The sequence below is a fragment of the Patagioenas fasciata genome, chromosome 3 (genome assembly GCF_037038585.1).
Source record: "Patagioenas fasciata isolate bPatFas1 chromosome 3, bPatFas1.hap1, whole genome shotgun sequence".
Lineage (NCBI taxonomy): Eukaryota > Metazoa > Chordata > Aves > Columbiformes > Columbidae > Patagioenas > Patagioenas fasciata.
Window position 1 is genome coordinate 20040008 of NC_092522.1, and position 19402 is coordinate 20059409.

Genomic DNA, 19402 nt, shown 5'->3' on the forward strand with positions numbered 1-19402 from the left:
GATCCCAATGGATGTGATCAACAAAATTGCAGCAATGTCTCCACCTACTAATAAAAAGGAGACACAGACTTTCTTGGGCGTTGTAGGTTTTTGGAGAATGCATATTCCTGACTACAGCCACATTGTGAGCCCTCTCTATCGAGTGACTCGTAAAAAGAACCAATTTGAGTGGGGCCCTGAACAACGACAAGCCTTTGAACAAATTAAGCGTGAGATAACTCATGCGGTGGCCCTTGGACCAGTCCGAACTGGACTAGATGTTAAAAATGTGCTCTACACCGCAGCCGGAGATAATGGACTTACCTGGAGCCTCTGGCAGAAAGCACCAGGAGAAACCCGAGGTCGACCCTTAGGTTTTTGGAGTCGAGGATACAAAGGATCTGAGGCCAACTATGCTCCAACTGAAAAGGAGATACTGGCAGCATATGAAGGAGTTCGAGCTGCTTCAGAAGTGATCGGCACTGAAGCACAGCTCCTCCTGGCACCTCGACTGCCGGTGCTGAACTGGATGTTCAAAGGGACGGTTCCCTCTCCACATCATGCAACCGAAGTTACATGGAGTAAATGGATTGCACTGATCACGCAACGAGCTCGAATTGGAAGTCCCAACCGTCCAGGGATATTAGAAGTGATTACAGACTGGCCAGAAAGCAAAGATTTTGGGATGTCTCCAGATGAGGAGGAAGTAAAACGTGCTGAAGAAGCACCACCATATAATACGCTTTCAGAGACTGATAAGCAGTATGCACTGTTCACAGATGGATCCTGTCGTCTTGTAGGAAAACATCGAAGGTGGAAAGCTGCTGTGTGGAGTCCCACACGACAAGTTACAGAAGCCACTGAAGGACAAGGTGAATCCAGTCAGTTTGCAGAAGTGAAAGCCATCCAGCTGGCTTTGGACATTGCTGAACGAGAGAAGTGGCCAATACTTTATCTCTATACTGACTCATGGATGGTAGCAAATGCCTTGTGGGGGTGGCTACAGCAATGGAAGAAAAGCAACTGGCAGCGCAGAGGTAAACCCATTTGGGCTGCCACACTGTGGCAAGACATTGCTGCTCGGCTAGAGAGCCTGCCTGTGAAAGTTCGTCATGTAGATGCTCATGTGCCTAAAAGTCGAGCCACTGAGGAACATCTAAACGACCAACAAGCGGATCAAGCTGCTAAGATCAAAGTAGCTGAGGTGGACTTGGACTGGCAACATAAAGGTGAACTTTTCCTAGCTCGGTGGGCCCATGATGCTTCAGGGCATCAAGGTAGAGATGCAACATACAAATGGGCTCGTGATCGAGGGGTGGATTTAACTATGGACACTATTTCACAGGTTATTCATGAATGTGAAACTTGCGCCGAAATCAAACAAGCAAAACGGTTAAAACCTGTATGGTATGGGGGGCGATGGTTAAAGTATAAGTATGGAGAAGCTTGGCAGATTGATTATATTACACTTCCACAAACACGTCAAGGTAAGCGCTATGTACTTACAATGGTGGAAGCAACCACTGGATGGTTGGAAACATATGCCGTACCTCATGCTACAGCCCGAAATACTATCTTGGGCCTTGAGAAGCAAGTCCTCTGGCGGCACGGTACGCCAGAAAGAATTGAATCAGACAATGGTACTCATTTCAAAAACAGTATTATAGACAATTGGGCCAAAGAACATGGTATTGAGTGGGTATATCATATTCCATATCATGCACCAGCCTCTGGGAAAATTGAAAGGTACAATGGTTTGTTAAAAACTACACTAAAGGCACTTGGTGGTGGAACCTTTAAAAACTGGGATTCACATTTAGCAAAAGCTACTTGGTTGGTCAACACTAGGGGATCAACCAATCGAGCCGGGCCTGCACAATCAGAAATTCTACGGACTGTAGAAGGAGATAAAGTCCCTGTAGTACACATGAAAAATATCTTAGGAAAGGCAGTCTGGGTTACTCCTGCCTCAGGCAAAGGCAAACCTATTCGTGGGATTGTTTTTGCCCAGGGACCTGGCAGCACCTGGTGGGTGATGCTTAAGGATGGAGAAGTTCGGTGTGTACCTCAAGGGGATTTGATTTCAGGTGAAAATATGCAATGCTGAACTGTATGATGTGAATTGCCGCACTAACAATGTTTAATAAGTGTCTTTCAGATCAAGACAATGGTGATGAAACTAGAGCTAGCTTCTTCGAGTGGTGCCCGACACCTTCTTCGAAGTTGGTGTCCTTAACCCACAAACAGTGGTCATGAGATGCACTTGTATCATTTTTCCTGCCCTGGGAGACTGTTGTGACAAAATGAACTTAATGAACTTTTCAAAGGATGGTCCACTGATTAATTACTCCTGTGTATATATGTACATATGTATATATATATAGTAGTAGTGATTAATTAGATTGTATTGATAGATTGTATTGATAAGGTTTAAGTATTCAGTGAATGTCATATTATAAGGGGTGGAATGTCCTGGTTTTGTTAAAAAACAAGTTTCTCTTTTAGTGAATTTTTGCCTGTCAGCTAAAGCCTTCATATTAGCTGCATTTTCCTGGAGAACCCGACACATGTTTTGGTTAAACCTAGCAATGGAATGCAAACTTATTGATAAGCACGGATGGACATCTCGCGAGAGGGGCAACGAGAAACTGGTGACCGAGAGACTGACCAACGGTGTATAACATTCCATTCACGTGAATACTTCATATAAAAGTGGGAGATCACGAGGATCTCGGCCCTTTTGCCTTTTTCCCTTTTTTCCTCATGGCTGACATTAGGAGAGGACCTTGCTGGTCGTCCCTGCGAACTGAGGCCTAGTGAGAGACTGAATCCAGCTCCGGTTGGCTACAGAGTCTAATCCAGGACTTTGGGTGCTGGCTCTGCAGTTGCTGAGACTTACAAGATTGGTTTTGTATATTTTGTATTATTTTCTCTATTCTTATTAGTAGCATTAGTAAAACATCTTTAACTTTTCCAACTCTCTTCTCTCTGTCCTTCTTTCCCTCCCGATCGCCTGTCCTGAGTGGGAAGGGGGGAGAGGGAGGGGCAAAAGGGGGAAGTGGGGGGGGGGGAGAGGAGGTTAACAATACATCTGCCAGGGTTTGATTGTCACCCCGCAATCCTAACCCTCGACAAATAGCTATATTTAATAGTCTTTGTAGAGGTAAGAATTAACATTTCCTCCTCTTTGCTGGAATATTTTAGAGGGCATTAAAAGAAAAGCTTAGGATTGCTAGAGTGTTACCAAAAGCAGAATTGTGCTCTTGAAGCCAGAATTCATTTTCCCCAAGGGGTTTCATTCTAAATTGCAGTAGGTCAGCCCACTTTCTGGGCAGACTCACCAAAGGCTGATTTTCTTAATGGGAATAGCACAGTACAGCTCATTCTGAAATACTCTCCAAAAAGAGCTATTAAAACTCGGAGAACTAATCATTCCTTACATGGCTTCACAGATGATAAAATCATGTGATAGCCAAGCAGTAAAAAAGGAATAACTTTCTTAAATCAGGAATTTTTTCCCTGCAGAATGGTCAGGTCAATAACAAAAGAGAGAGAAAGATGGTTTAATGATATATCTCATTTCTAGTCTATAATGTATCCATCAAAAATGTCACATTACTTGCTCAGCAATAGTTCTCCCTAGTTGCACCCAGCATCCTAGCTGCATATCAGCAATAAAGGAATCATTCCTATTGGGAATGCCCATTATTTGTCAGGACTAATACTGAGCTGAGGGACCAGTGGATCTTATTGCTTCTTCTGCATCAGCACAATTGTTTCTCAAATTCCCATCTCTCCTATTGCTACAAACCCACAGACGGCAAAGGGGCAGCAACGGTGTCATTGAGGTTTTCAGGTTAGAAGTACTGGCTGACACAGATGCACCAGACACCAGATTTTGTCTTGCAGAACTCTAATTGCTAGTGACAACGCAAGGCAGGGAGCAGAGGAAAGTCAGTAAGCATCTCCTACCCAGCCTCAGTGTGCAATACTGACATATGCACATAGAGTGGGGGAAGAGATTTGTAATCGTAAACCCAGGATATGTGACTTGGGGTAAATGAGTTGCAACAAGGAAACCTCATTACTCAGCATTGAATTTAGGCTTGTACTTAAAAGGACAGAGAGCTCAGGTCCTGCGTAGGCTGGATCCTTAAGTCTCTTTGTAAAAGGAAAATTCACAAGGACTTGCTATCATACAAGGTTTCACTATTTCTTCCAATGCAAAAATAGGCTCTGCTGATTAATCTACTTCAGATCTGAAAGGGTTCAGTTCAGAAGCTGCTCAAGATAAGGTTTTCTCCTTCAAGTGTTGGAGGAATGAGTGGGCACATTTCTCATTTCATGCAAAATGCCTCATTTTTCTCTAATCTTTGTGACATTAGAGAGCATGCTGGGGGTTAAAAGGTATAAGCATGAGTTAGGGGAACATTTTCTTTTCCTCCTGTGCATTTGCAGGGCCCCAAGGTACTCTTCTAGCTCCTGCCATTCATAACTCCATGCTGGAGTCATTTTCACTGGATCAACAGAGCACATTTCCCAGTGGCTGGTCTCTGAGGAGCCATCTGAGTGCATCAAAGAATGAAAAAGGTTACAGGACAGTTTTCAGCTGAATTTTCACATTGCCATCCATGAGTCACCTATGTTCTTTTTAGGGCAACCATGCCCTGTACCCACCTTGAGATTTAAATGTCTTCTCTTCACTTCTGCTGCCTGATCTTGACCTTAAGAAAATTGAGGACAAAATAATATATGAGGATACAGAAGGAGAGGCAAACTTCCTTAGCAAGATCCATCTGATGAAGGAGAAAATGCAACCCATAAAACCAACAATACACAAAGGTGATTAATTGTCACTAAATTTTCAGCTGCTGGAGTCACACAGAACTGGTCAAGCTCCAGCTGAAACACAGGATTTCAATTTGGGCCTTAACTATCCAATTCTGCTGTCTCTGCTTTCGGAGTTGAGTGGCTCTCACTGTTCATGCATCCTTTCTGAATCAGCAAGAGATGTTAAGCCAGCCATAAGTCTGTATTGAGTGCAGCTACCTTTATAGTGCTGTAGAAGCCTAACATTGCTTGGCCATGCCTTAAACTGATGGCAGTACCTTGTTACACGTGGAAATACAACTGCTGTCTCCTGAGAATAATCTTACACCTCCCTGTTCTTTTTAGAAGAAGGGTTTTTGCAACTCAGCTGGTAGGTAAGTATACTCAGATTGCACTGTAAAAGCTATGCTGAAGCTTTTGAATTGGAACTATATTTCTATGACTCCTTATTTATTGTTATAACTAGGATAAAGCTGACAGCTAGATTTCCTCACGCATATCGAAGCAAACATCTTTCCATCAGTTACAGCCCCATAACTGTTCTCTAGTACTTTCCACCCTTTGATCTTAAAACCATATGCAAATATTAGGCATCTATAGAATTAGACATCTATAAACAGAGATTTATCTGGGCTTCCATTTTACAGTGAAGGCCCAGACACAGAGAAGTTATAATTGATGTTTACAGAAGCAGCATCTGAATTTACAGACAGCTCTACAATAGTCAATATTTGCCCTAACATAACTTTGCAGGTACAGGTATTGGCAAAGATCACACACAAAACCAGATGCTGTATTCAGATCCATGCAATACAGTTCCCAAAGGGTGCCACAAAGATTACAGAGTGAATCAGTATCAGAGTTCAGCAGAGGACTTGCTTTTAAGTTCCTCTTAAGTCCTGCCTCCTCCTGTGCCCCACTACCCAAGATCTTAGAGGTGGCTTTGAGTTGATCTTAGAGTTGGTGAGAGTTGGTTGAGTTGCTTAGAGCCAATCTTAGATGTTGGCTTTGACACAGTGCTGGTCACCAGAGATACAGAAAGTGGTGAAAGTACAGAAGTTTGCATAAATATATTGAAGAACTGACCGTGGAAAACAATCTCACAAGATGAGAAGTGTGAGATGAAAAACATATTGGAGAAGCGCACACTTTGGCTTACCTCATCTCTGGGGCCTCTTCGAAATCCGCATTCTGAGAGCCTGCAGCACTGTCAGGAGTCCCATCAGAAGATGTTGCTGACTCGGGGATCGGGGAAAGCAAAGCCATTCCCCGTGGCTTGTTCCCATTGTCACCACTGCAATACGAATGCAGCAGGGAAGCCTGGAAATAGTAGAACAGTGCTCAGCTGGAGCATCCAGCGTTCCCCGTTGATGCCAGAAGTAGTTTAGCCATGCTCTTAGCTAGGACATACCAGGAAAAAAAAAGTCAAACTGGTGGAGCAACTTGACCTAGGATGGGCGATGTAAAGGGAAGTGATGAGGGAGAGACAATGTCCCCATGCTGTTGCCAGCTCTCTCCTCTCACTCACCTCTCTAGCAGTGGCTGCTTTCCCACCTGGTATCCATCTGCTCGACGTAAGGATGTTCTGCATGCCATTGCTTCTATAAGCCTTTCTGATGGTAAGGGAATGGGCTTAGATCACTAGCCTCTCGTCCCTAAAGCACCTACCAGGCATTGTTGAACTCCAGCCAAGTCCCCACGTAGTCATTCTGCAGGCTGACAAAACCTGCTTTCCTCAAGCCCATCTTTTTTTTTCTGCTTTCTGCCTTTCCCCTACTAGCCCTTTGGCCCAGATTCTACTGTGCTCTCTGGATACTTGGTGCTCTCCAGCTCCCACACAGTTAATTTCAGGCTCACCATCATTTTCTGAAGTTCAGCAGAGCTCCCACCCTGCAGCTCTGTGTCTCTGCCTGCTGAAATTACTTCAGGCTCTCCCTGCCATGGCTAGGAAGGGGATGGAGGGAGTGGAGGCAGACATGCACCCTTCCTTAGTATCCCATCATTCTTGTCACAGATAAAGAGCCAAATCAAGACCTGTTCAAATTCCAGTGAAACCAACAGAGCGAATGTCAGGGATACAGTCGGCCCTGTATCTGCAAGGCTGAAATCAAATACATTAGCCTTTTATTGGTTATCCAGTTTACAAAAATTGTTTTTCATCTGCCTTCTCCTTACCACCACAGCAAACCCAAAACAACTGCAGCTTCTATCCATCCTGAAAAAGTGGATGGAGTCTGGACTCCATTACCCATGGCCAGAGTTGGCAGTTCCCTTCACCTATCCCTGGGCAGAACCATGGGAGATAATGAAGCTGCACGGAAGCCACTGAACTCTAAAAACATTATTAGAGATAACCCTGTAGAAGGACGTGGCTGTATAACTCAAAAACTGAGAGAACCTAGAGCAAAAACCAGCAAACATCTGTTTCTGTCTAAACCAGACAGAGCTGATATAAAAAGCCACAAAGACACTGGTGTGTCTGCAACAGTAACTATTATACCATGTATACAGAAACGTGGATTTTACTAACTGTAGAAGAACATGCTTGACCACGTGAGACACATTTAGTTGCTCTGATTCATTGCTGGTGTGTTCTCAGTCAGAAAACACAGCAGGAGCCACTAGAGAGCACAGAAACTATTCTCCTATTGATACAGACTGAGGACATCAAGTCTGCAGCATGCATGTTGCAGAAACAGCCTGAAGCACAATGTCCAGCTGAGCACTTTCTTGGCTCAGCTGTTTCCCTGGGCTCACCCTGCAGAAAAAGAAGATCTCAGAGCTCTGCCTACTGGAAATAAACTGAAGACCCACTACACATGATTTGGCTTGGTTTCCTTACTTTACATCCTTCACTCTCTGACATCAGCTCCGTGTTATCCTCATCACTGGCATCATAGTCTGTGTCATTTTCCTCATGCTCCTGCTCTCCATCGCTTAACATGCAGGTCTCTGAGGAAATAGGTCTGTTCTGGTTGGGAGACATAGTCTTGGAGGTTTCCAGGAGCTTTGGGGAAGGTGATCCGGAAACTACTGGCTTCAGGGTAACCCCCTCAGGGTCATCACAGTCAGTCAGGCCTGCAAAGCAGAGACACAAAGCATAATAGAAGCAGCACTGCAAACATAAAGCACCTGAAGCTAGATATTTCATTGGACAGATTTATTGGAAACTTCTAAATAGCTGCACAGGGAAACATGCTCATGCTGGCAGCCACTTGAAGCAGGCCAGTGGACAACACTTAGGCACTCCCACAGAGCCACCAGAGGAGCATCCTGGTCCTCTGAGCTCCTGTCGAATAACAGAGAGCCCATGGACCTGTGCATATCCAGAATTATTCACCTGCACATTCACTCTCCTGCTCCTCTCCCTGCCTCACAGTTGTACACCCCTACAGCAACAGGGAAGGTTATTGCAGGGGGCACAACTGTTCCCTGGGAATGTGCACTAGCTTTCTAGGCTGGGAAAAGACCCTTCTTCCCACAGGAGAGCAGGCAGGTTCCCGCCTTACCACTGTATGAGGCTGACAGACCGTCAGACATCCTCCTCATCTTCAGCTTGTCTTTGATCTGGATGGTACCCGGGTCAGCGCTGCTTGCCTCCCTCTCTTGGGGGTCCTGGGTCGAGGCTTGGTGAGAAAGGTGGGGGTGGTCACCTCCTTGCCCAATGCTGAAGTCATGCACATCAGCCTCACTGGCCCAGTCATCCGGGAGAGGATGCCTGATTTATGGCAGTTGGGCCACAATCCCTGTCCTGGCTGGCAGTGGTAGTGATTTGGCTACTGTTGATGAAGGAGAAAGCGTAATGAACTAATGATAGCGAGATGTGATGCCATATGCACCACTGAAGGAGGACAGGATCATCTGCAGCTCTCTGTCAGCCACCTACTCTGATGCAGAGCCAGCACATGAGGACTGACCTCCACGGACCCTTTCTCCCTGATTTTTTATTTTTTTTCATTTGGCTGAGGCGACCATTGCACATTCAACCCCCTTCCATCCTCACCTCCTTCTTCAGTAGTCCAACTGCTGCCACAAAACCGCAAGTTTGAATCAATGCTTCTGCCTCGCAGAGCCTTGTATCTGGGTTTGAATTTGGGAACGCTCCTGTAGTAGACAGCAATTGAGGTGTGGTATTTAGCTTTAAAATAAGAACAGTACAAAAGACTCAAATTCACAACATTTGATATGGAGACAAAAAAAAACCACCAGACACTTTTTTTCACAGAAGATTAACACACTAGTCCTGGCCTCTGGAATGGTCACTGTGATGTGTGCTCTCAACCTACACCCAGCCACACCAGCAGCAATATGGTACAGGCTCCAAAGGAGACAAAGGCCTGAGCTTTAGCCAGGCCAAGAACTTATTTTAGGAAACCCACAAGAAAATAGAATGGCAGAGTGAACAATGATAAGTTGTGGGTGCAAGGAGTCTCATGCAGACCTTTCCCACTGTATGCAATTTGACTTCAAGCCAACCACTTTATTCCATAAATATGACAGCCTGGGTGAGCCTACAGTGAGCTGTCTCTGCTAGACAAGCGTGGCTGTAGGGCAATGATCTTTTACTATTCACTGATCACTGGATAAGCACAAATTTAAGTTTTATACTAATCATTTAGCTCAAGTAAATGCATTTGAAATAGAATTAATCACTAGATTATAAGGTTGTGTAATTTTTAAGATACTGTCTGTCTCACTTTACTTAGTAAGCTAAATTTGCTGAAATCTTAAACTGTATGTTGTAAAGTTCTGCTCATATTCACTGAACTTGTATCTACTTAATGAAAACAAAAGCAGATACAGACAATCATGGACACGTAAGACAAGGCCGGTTTTGTACTTTGCTGAGCGAAAGAGGATTCATTTCAACCAAATAATGCCTTCAAGGCCAGCACAAAGTGGCTATGGACTATAAACATGTCTGCAATTAAACAAAACAAAGGCCTGTCTGAAGACGATGAAAGAATCCAATGAGAAGCAAGAAGACCTCAGATTCAAATAATGCTATTGGACTGAATAATTGCATGAGGGGACATAAGCAGGTTGAGATGCAGAATGGTGAAACTTTTAAATCCTAGGCAAGCAATATAAAGAATTGCATGTGCCCATATAATCCTTTCGCCATAAACACCTATAATCCCTGGCCTGTTTTCCTTTACCCTTTGTGTCTCTTAGACATAAACTGTTGACCTAGTCTGGGGCTAAGTTTGGATCTAGCCACACCTAGACTCCTCTGCAAGAAGGAGTTTAGAAAGCAAGGGGATCCTTTCTGAACCTCATGACTCAACGGGAGGGCCTCCCTCTACCCTTTCACATTTCCTGCCCCCATATGAATCACTCTAAACAACTCTCACCCAATTCTCCTTGATATCTCCTTCACGCAGTAGGTAGCAGAGTACCTTTTGTCGCCTCTTAAGCTGCACTCTAAGTGAGGTAAACACTGCACCGTGGCAAACTGTGGCAGTCACCCACGACAGTAACCTCAAATGATTCCGTTGGTTGGTGCACTTGCATTCCAGCATTGTGACAGCTCAACATTCTACATATTTGCATATGATTTGCTAGTTGTCCATCCATGACTGCAGGATTTCTTTCCTCTCCTTTCAAAGTGTAGACAACCCACAATGGTCTCTAGAGTTTGGCAATGTCTAATAAGTAGATACTTTCTGAAGTTATAATAGTTTGAAAGTCCTTCGTTCCTGTAATTCCCACTCCATTTTGGATTGAGTTTTGATTTGGTTTAGTTTTAGATTTCTCTTCACAACAAAGAAAATACTAGGACACAAACAATTAATCACTAGGTATCATAACTAAAAGAAGGTTTGCACTCTGCATTAGATGTCCCCATTGGCGTATTTGATTATTGTATCTGCAGGACACAAACTGTCCATCCAAATCTTCTCCTTTGTTCTGCTTCACCATTACAGGGCTTTACTCCCTGCTTTCTTTACTGCAGAGACACCCAAAAGCAACAAAAACATAGCCTGCCCCCCAAAATTTCTGATATTGGCTGTTCCTGAAAATTCAAGATTATACACAGCATGTTTCCCTGCCTCATGTCCTGTTCAATGTCTTCCCCATTCCCCAGCCTCTAAGGCTGGCCTCTCACTTGTACAGCATGAAGAATAGCTGCTGCAGTTGCCAGCATCTCCAGGGTCTCATGATCAGCACTTTGAATGCAGCTTTTGTAACACGCTCTTCCTCCCTGAGCTGAGCAGCATTCCTGGGCACTGGCACTGCCGCTGCAGACAAACATCCTCCAGGCAAAAGCTGCAGAAACAGGATTGCAACAAGCCCAACTGAAGGAGTCTCCAGTCTGCTGCAGCCCTTTACCTGCTGTGAAATCATCTTGTGTGGCCATGGTGGGGGGGAGCAATGGATTCTTTGCAGATGAAACTCTACTTGATGTGCTGCTGGTCGGTGGGCCTGATACAGCTGCTGATGGGTTCCCCTGCAGCATCAGGAACCTGGATGGAAAAATAACACTGCTAGTGCAAGTGACAGCCACCGATTCCTGGCATTGCCTTGCCTACAGGGTTCCTGCGTACAAAACAACATTAAGATATATTCAAGCTACATTTTCCACGTTCTGTCAAAATCATAGCCATAAAGTACAAACGCTGGACAAAGACTACTGTAACGTAACTCTACCCCAGCAGCTGCTCTCCCCATGGCTGTATGGGCACGGCAGCAGAGGCAAGTCTCTCACCAGGCCCAGTGCTGTTGGGCCCAGCACAGTGTCTCAGGGTTGTTCCCACTGACCTCAGTGCTGCTGCCACTGCAGCAGGAGCATCGTTTCACACATTTGGTACAAAGAGCTGTAATGTCATGCTGGACTTACCCCAAGAACAACTGGAAAAATGGGGGATAGAATAGTTTGCTCTTTTTTAATACAAATGTACTTGGATTTTAGGGGGTTTACAAGGCTGATGATAGTGGAGACTGGTGTGTAACTCATATCTGTAGCACTTTCCACCAGTCTGCAAGACTCCTTTTCTGCAGAAAGGGGTAGGTAAGATTTTCTGACACATCCATGAGTAATTCTGAGCCACAACTCAAACCACAAGCCAAATACTTCCAAATCTGCCACTCCTTGGGAAAGGAAGAAGAAAAGCAGCTGAAACAACTGCTGTTGTAGCTGAATTGCCTACATTTATAGCGTTGCTGAGGTATCTATCATGCTTGCAGCACCTCAGCAAGCCTGAGGCTACAGCACAACCCATAGTCAGGGCTGCTAGCTATCCAGAAACTACCTGCCATTCTCACATCAGCAAGCACACATCCCAAGGGGCTCGAGGAGTTGTAGGCAGTGTTATAGTGCACAGGGTATATGAGAGTAAAGGAAGTTTATGCTTAGCCCTTCAGGTTAGTGCTACAGCAAAATGTGACATTTTTCAGCCTCAGTCTCTGCAGTCCGTTTCCTTAACAGTTTGGTTGCTTTCACTTCGAAACTCTAGAGATTTCTTTTCACCTTCTGATAGGTACTTCAGTCACCATACAGGGCTTTTGCTTCCTTAAATGGATTAACCCGTTTCTTATGGCCTAAATGAGAGGTAAGAGGGGATTTTGCTGAGTGTACCTTAGGATAAGAGGTCAGGATGATAAACCAGCAGTAAAATTCCTACAAACGTCAGTGAGTATAGAAGGATGCCAATGTGAGCTGCTTTTGAAAATCCACTCATAGGTGCCTCTAAAGGTCTGCAAACAGAACAACTATCACATGCTAGCTAAGTGCAGCCAGAAGGATCAATCACAGAACAGTTCAGTTAAATTATTACAGAAGGAAAAATGCCTCTGCACTAGATGGAAGAAGCAAAGGCAGGTTCCTATTAATGTATTCTGTAAGCTTCAAACAAATAACGAAGAATGCCTGTACAGAGACTTTAGGTACCCTCCTATCAGTCAAACTTATAGTCAGATAAAATGCTATCCTCAAGCAAATTTCAACAGAAATTGTTCATATTGCAGCAAGGCCTTGTACTCCTCCACCTCCTACTCAAGAGATTTAACTCTGCTCAAAAGCTGTCAAAGTGTTCATCTGGAATAAAGCAAGTGATTTCAGAAAGGCTGGAGTCAACTGACACAGTCAGGCCAGTTCTGGCTTTCACCCTTATTTTGTTAGTGTTGATAAATTCACAGAGACAGCTTAAGGTCAAGGAATGAAGGTGCTTAGAGGGTTTTTAGAGGCTAATTCCCATTATTTTAAATGGAAGGCAGGGACGAAATACCTTTAAAAATAGAGATGTAGGTCTATTTGGACTGCGTACTTTAAAACAAGCAATGGAGTTATAATTGTGAGTTGGACTAGGGCATAAAGCAGGGATTAAGGTATATTTTCTTTCATCTCACTGCATAGGATAAATACCTAAGAAACATGCCAGTGGCAATTTTGGCTGATTAAGATCACCTCATAAAAGAAGCTGAGGATGCCACATTTCTGAAGGTATTTCAAATGCCCAAGATAAAGTTGTAAGTACCAGGATGAGTGTATTCTGTAGCTAGGGGAGAAGGCTGCCTCTGCCACTCATTTACCCTGCACCACAAAGCCAGGCTCTCCATGCCTCAGGTCTGTTCCTCTGCCAGGCTGTCCTACCTAAATGCTAACACACTGTAAGTGCAACTAAGAAAGGCATTACTTACAACACCTCTGTGGCCTCCACAGGGTTAATTGCCTAAATTCAGGGCATAGTTCCTAATTCAGACCAGGTACATGATATGGAAAACCCAAAATGTACAGCTATGCAGGGCAACCCCTTTCTCCCTTGCACTGAAACCACTGTAACCGGAATTATCATTAGGCAGAGCAATTTGTCTGCAGCCTGGGGGAAGTGTTGGGTGTGCAGGACTCATCTTCTGCCACTACTGATAGGAGATCGGAAAACAAGCTGGTGCCATTCTCTGTACAGAGGAGAACGGTGGCAGAGGTTCCCTACAAAGCGAAAAAGTGTTTGAAAATGGCTTTCTGGAGAGGAAAAAATGGAATACAACTGCATTTGAACAGCTCCAGGCCCTGTGATGTTACAGTCAACAGTAAATGTGCTCCCTGTCATCCTTCTGCTGGGTTAATCGAAAGGAAATGCATCCTCTGGGATTTTCAGCTTCTTTGGATCATTAGTAACCAGTAAATTCAAACAGAGATTATTTAATGCTACCATTACTTTCTTTCCCACCTAACAAGCTGTTTCTCTGGTAGTTTCCTAGAGCAGTAAACATACAGTAGCATTACGTGAGACATGCTGATACCAACAACCCTGCAGAGTCCATCAGGATTGGAGCCACTGTGGCAGTTGAATCAAATATCTCACCAGCCAGAGAGTTGTTGTTAGGATAAAATTAACTTGGAGTGATGACAGTTGTTTGGGGTTTCAGTGGATTTCAGCTTACAGGGCCCTAATGCATCTTTAACATGAAGTTTTTACATGGAGTAAACAGCCATCGCCCGGTGGCACTGGGCAGCTTCCCCAGACCTGTGGGAGAATTGCGAGTCAGATCCCTGGGCTACTAATTGTATCTCTCACCCTTTTTCTATGTTCTTCGTGTCAAAGCTGCTTAGGTTAGAGGCACAGCTCTCAGGAAGTGCTCCTGTATCTTTCCTCTGCGTGATGGTGCAAGTAGGATTACACATTCAAAATCTCCTTTCACTTACCGTTGAACTTACTGTTTTGAGGAATTTCTGAACCAGCAAACTGCTTTCTCAAATATTTACTAACAATTGTTACTAATTTTGCTTAATTTGTTAGCAATATTAACCAATTGGCACACACCAAAGATGTAATGTTAAAAGCATCACCCACATGATGCTTTTTTTATAAGTTCTGCCCTCAGCTTTCATTCAGAAGATCTTAAAAGTTTAATGCCCCTATTGAAAATTCCTTTAATGGCTGCCTCTCAGCAGAGCGGGCCTGCTCAACCATGAAACAAGAGTTACCACAAGCAGCAGCTTACCCAGGGCAGCAAATCAAGAGTTAGGAATAAGCTGATCTGAATGCCAAACCTCATTAGCTCCTTCAAAAAGCACTTGAGCAATCCCTCATGCCAGCTCTAATGAGCTGTTGTGCTGGACACCACGGTTATTTGAGTACTGTACACAAGTTTGCTCCCACTGAGCACTGCGACGGTCTCTGTTGGAGATGTGGCCTAGGGCGGTCATTCCCCAAAGGTGGGTGATCGATTGCTCTGTGGGCTCCTGTGACTGCATGACACAATGAGACGAGAAAGAGCCAAGTACACTGACACACCTTTGCTTTGAGTGTAACCCAACCTCGACCAAAAGCGTCGAAACATTTCCCCTCCTCACCTAGACATTTTGAAGAAAACCTTCAAAAAGTGAGATCCGGAGCCCATGCAGGGTTTTGCAGAGCATCTCATGCAGAGAGGTCCTCACTGCAGGGGCTAGTGCTAGAAAAAGCATGCAACAATCAGCTGCTGCGTCTCTTCTGAGAGCGGGTCTTCATGGCACATAGGATTTCTGCCGTGGATGAAGGCCCTAGATGCCCAACACTCAAGGATTGGGTACAGAAGCAGTCACAATCAGCACCTTGAACTAGATGCATCCTCATATTAAGTCCAACCAGTGGCCCATGTCTTGAAATGTTAGATCAGCTGTTTCTCAGGTCACGTCTGTTTCTTCTAAAAGCATTTTCCTTAGAAATATTTGGCTCGTCTTCATCAGTGCCTTCCTCTCAGTAGCCTCGGGGAAAGGGATCTCCTGCCTCGTACTCCTGTGTGAAGCCATCTCTCAGGGCTACTAAAATACATTCCCTGGACAGTAGTTTTCTCCTGGTAGGGCCCTGAATAGTGTTCCACACATCTTTCATACAAGCACGGAACAATGCCAAGCATGCTAACTACAGCAGGTTTCCACAAACAGCTGCATAAATCCAAGATAACTGCAAGTGAGCATTCTAAGGGCCCTGCTGGTTTGACTGAAAATGGGTAAATTTTCTTCATGCATTTAGAAACCGTTCTTTTTTTATAACTAGCATGTTCATTATTTGGACTTAGTTTGAGAGCAAGAGATAACACCCCAGGACAGAGTTAATGTTTTTAATTGCTCTGGGCTGAGAGCCAAGGACACTCTGAGCTCTGCCCACAGGTGTGAGGCAGTGAGGAAGGGGGCAGAGATGGGGCAGAGCTTGACTGACATCCACACCGATCAATAAGAGTATTCCATCGCACTAGCATCTTGCCACATATTTAAGAAAAGTCAGGATCTTCCGGGTTGCGGGCTCTTCTGCTCTTTCTCTCTGGTGCTTTCTCTTGCACACGTTGGGTTTTTTCGTACTCTCTTTTTTTTTTTTTTCGGAGCCGGGGGAGTTTTTGGTGCAGGATGTTTAGTTCAGCTTTTTGCCATTTTGCAGAGACCTCTGAGCTTTTCTGCCTTTGTTCCTCTTTCTTCTCTCTCTGTGAACAGGTGCTGTTTCCTAGGAGTGGCTGCTTGGTGTCTTCCTGAGGAATTGCCTTGAGTATCTTTTATTTCTATTATATGTATATATATATATATACACACATTTACTAGTAGTGTGTTACTATTTTGTTATTTTATTAAACTGTGTTTATCTCAACCCAAGTTTCTCTCTTCCCTTTTGATTCTCTCCTCTGTTGGGGGGGAGAGGGAGGGGGTGAGTGAGTGGCTATCACGGTTGAACCATGACAGGGCTCTGTCCTGTTCCTGTGTAATCATCAGGCAGGGAAATTCTCAATGATCTGAAGCAATTTCGTTCAGTTGCAGCATGGGATCTGAGGTCTGTATTGAAATTTTTCATTATGAGTAACAAGCATTGGGAGCATGAGGTGCAGGGCTGACATACTAAAACAAGACCATATCCTGTAACAAGACCAGCTTAATTGTCCGTTTTATTGCTTTTACATCTATTCCACTGAAATCCCAGTACTGTTCTTAGTGCCGTATGAACCTTGAAATACAACAGTTCCCACTGTTACAGTATTCAAGCACCTCTGTCTTGTTCAGGTCCTAAGTCCACCATTCAGGTATCACTGAAATAGTTAAAATCTCCATTCTTCTGACCTACAAGGCATCACCTAACTCCACAGGCATTTAAATCCCTGGAGTGCCCAAGTGTCCACGGGTTGATGCCTGCTAAACACAGGGGCTTTCTTGCATCTGATCTGCTGCTCAGAGCCCCACACCACAGTGACCAGGGGACCCAAAGCAGGACCTTCAGTCAAGGTGGACAAATGTTTATTTTCCAATACCTGCCAGCTGGCAGCATCTACCTTGCATGAGCCCGAGGCCACTAAGAGGCCAAGGAGTAATAGCCTGTCTCTGCAACAAACCGCAGAACTTACAGGGAAGAGGATAAAAAGGAGCTGCCAGAGCTGGACATGCAACGCTGTAGAGTTGGCTGACGAAACTTGCAATGGTTGGGTTTACTAACCTGGGAGAAAACACCATGTTTCCCAACTGCCATCACTTCCAATGTCCGAAAGTGAGCGAAGCCAAGGAACGGCATGACAAGTGGAAGAATGCAGAGGCAGGGCTTGCTCTGCTGACGATTCATTCACTGGCCTGCAGAGAAAAAGAAGGCTCAGAAACATAAATCTTAGGGCCAGAAAACTGTTAGGAGCTTATAAATGTGACCTCTGCAGGACACAGATTTTTAAAATGTCAGCTTTAGTTTCTTACATATCCTCCAACAGAAAATAGCAAATGATGCCTGGAAGCTTTGCAAAGCTCTCAAAGGCCCTGGGATGATGGATATTACGCTAATATGAGCAGTTACTGTTGTCATTATAGCAGTGGTCTCTGCAGCAGAGCCCCAGCTAGCTAATTGTTAGGTGTATTACCAAGAAGAAATAGAATGAAAAAAAAAAGTGAAGCAAAGGCATTGTCTCTGGAGAAAGAAAGAGAGAAGCAGAGGGAGAAAGTAACCAGCAAACACTTTGATAATGAGCAGGGTCCCTATATCTCAATCCTTCAGAGAGTTTGGTTTGTCGTCCCTCTGCTGCTGTGGCAGGCTGACATCTCTGCACCCCAGAAGCAATTTGAGATGTGTCATACTCTGGATCTTCCCTCCTCATCCTCCTCCTACATCTTTCCCAGATCAAATTTTCAGAGGTTTATACTTTAAGTAATAAAGAGCTTTGAAAACAGAAGCTAACCTGGAGGCAAGTTTGTTGATCAGAGTGATATTGCTTTGGGACTAGGCATTTACGTATCAGAGAGCCTGTAAGCTCACTAAGGTTCACTTCTCTCTTTGCTTGGAGTAAAAAGATTCCACTTTTCCCCCACATCCTTTGAAGCAAATCACCAAGGTTAAACTTCGTGAAACACAACAGTTTAAACCATTGGCAAGAGCAGACTCGATTACCATCCTGCACAGATGAACCAGCACCCCAGAAGCCATAAACAGTGACCTAATCTTTAGCAGGGGCTGAGTCAGAAAGTTGATTTGATTTTAACTTTCCTCAATTCTACCTGGAAAATAAAAGTATGAGCCAGGAAGGACAAACAGTGCAGTTTTTGCTTTTTGGCCCCAGTCAGAGCAAGGGGAGTTGGAGCAGGAGCTGAGCGGAGACCTGCCCATTTGCCCACACATACCAGCAAAGGGAGCCCTGGAGCAGCACCTGAGCCCAGGTGGAAGCTCCTGCTCTGCTCCCCATTGCGTGGCAGAGGCCAGGCTGTTGCTCTTCTTATGAAGAGGAGCTTCCCTGTCAACAAACCACCGCATCTGCACTGCAGCTCCCACCTGTCCTCTCCCCTCCTTCCATCTGCCACCCCAAGCATCGCTCTCCTTCCACACTTCCCAGGACTGTGTCTCTTTTAACTGACACCCAAACTCTCTGTCACACAGCAACAGTTTCAAGAATTTTTGAAATAATTTGTTGAAAAGAGAAGGAATAAAGAAAAAATCATCAACTCTTTTTCCCAGAGTTTATTGCTTTCTGGGAAAGATGCTTGCACCAAGCAACCTCTACCAGAGCAGAGTAAAAGCAACCCCTCTGCCTGGCTCCTGCCAGCCCCCCTGGAGCACCACCTTGCTGAGAAACCAATAGCACAGGAGACAGGGCTGTCCACCAACCTCCTTCACAAACACACATGTCCTTCACTTTGGAAATCTTGCTCCACGTTCTTAAGCTTGCAATGCCCTCAGGAGCTGTAAAGCCCTGCTGCGGATTGCCACCCACAAGGGAACGAGGATTTCTTCTGCTCCAGACCCTGTGTTTCCAAAACTGGAAGCAGGGATGGCCATTTGTCAAGCTGGACCCCTTCTCCAGGAGGACAGCAGGCTCCCCCTTCCAGGTGTACAAGCTCAGCAAGCAAACAGTGTCACATACCAGGAATAAACAAGGCTGCATAGCAACCCCTTCTCTGAAGAAATCTTGAGCGTGAGATGCAAGGAATATGTTTTGCCTGCAGGGCTGGCAGGCAGGTCCCTGAGTGCTGCAGCCAAAAGCACCCACGGGACCTCAGCAGCACCCAGAGCTTCAGGCAGGGACACGCTCTGAACCACATTGTGCTCCTGGTCCCTCCCTGCCTACCTACAACCACTGTGTGAGAATCATCCCTAAAGCTTTGCACAGCGTGCGAGCAAACAGCAAAGTCTGCAGCTGCTGGAAACTGATAAAAGGG

The 19402-nt window shown here is 44.9% G+C and overlaps 1 protein-coding gene across 1 annotated transcript in view; it reads right to left on the minus strand.

Moving 5' to 3' along the window:
• LOC136099674 (TOG array regulator of axonemal microtubules protein 2-like) overlaps positions 1–8358 on the minus strand; it is a 39818-nt gene extending 31460 nt beyond the window's left edge. The window contains exons 1-4 of the mRNA XM_071807263.1: positions 8319–8358; positions 7652–7887; positions 5969–6129; positions 4657–4703 (exon numbers count right to left, since the gene is read on the minus strand). Coding sequence (XP_071663364.1) covers positions 4657–4703; positions 5969–6129; positions 7652–7887; positions 8319–8358 — 484 coding nt within the window. The remainder of the gene's footprint in view (positions 1–4656; positions 4704–5968; positions 6130–7651; positions 7888–8318) is intronic.
• Positions 8359–19402: the final 11044 nt, after the last annotated feature.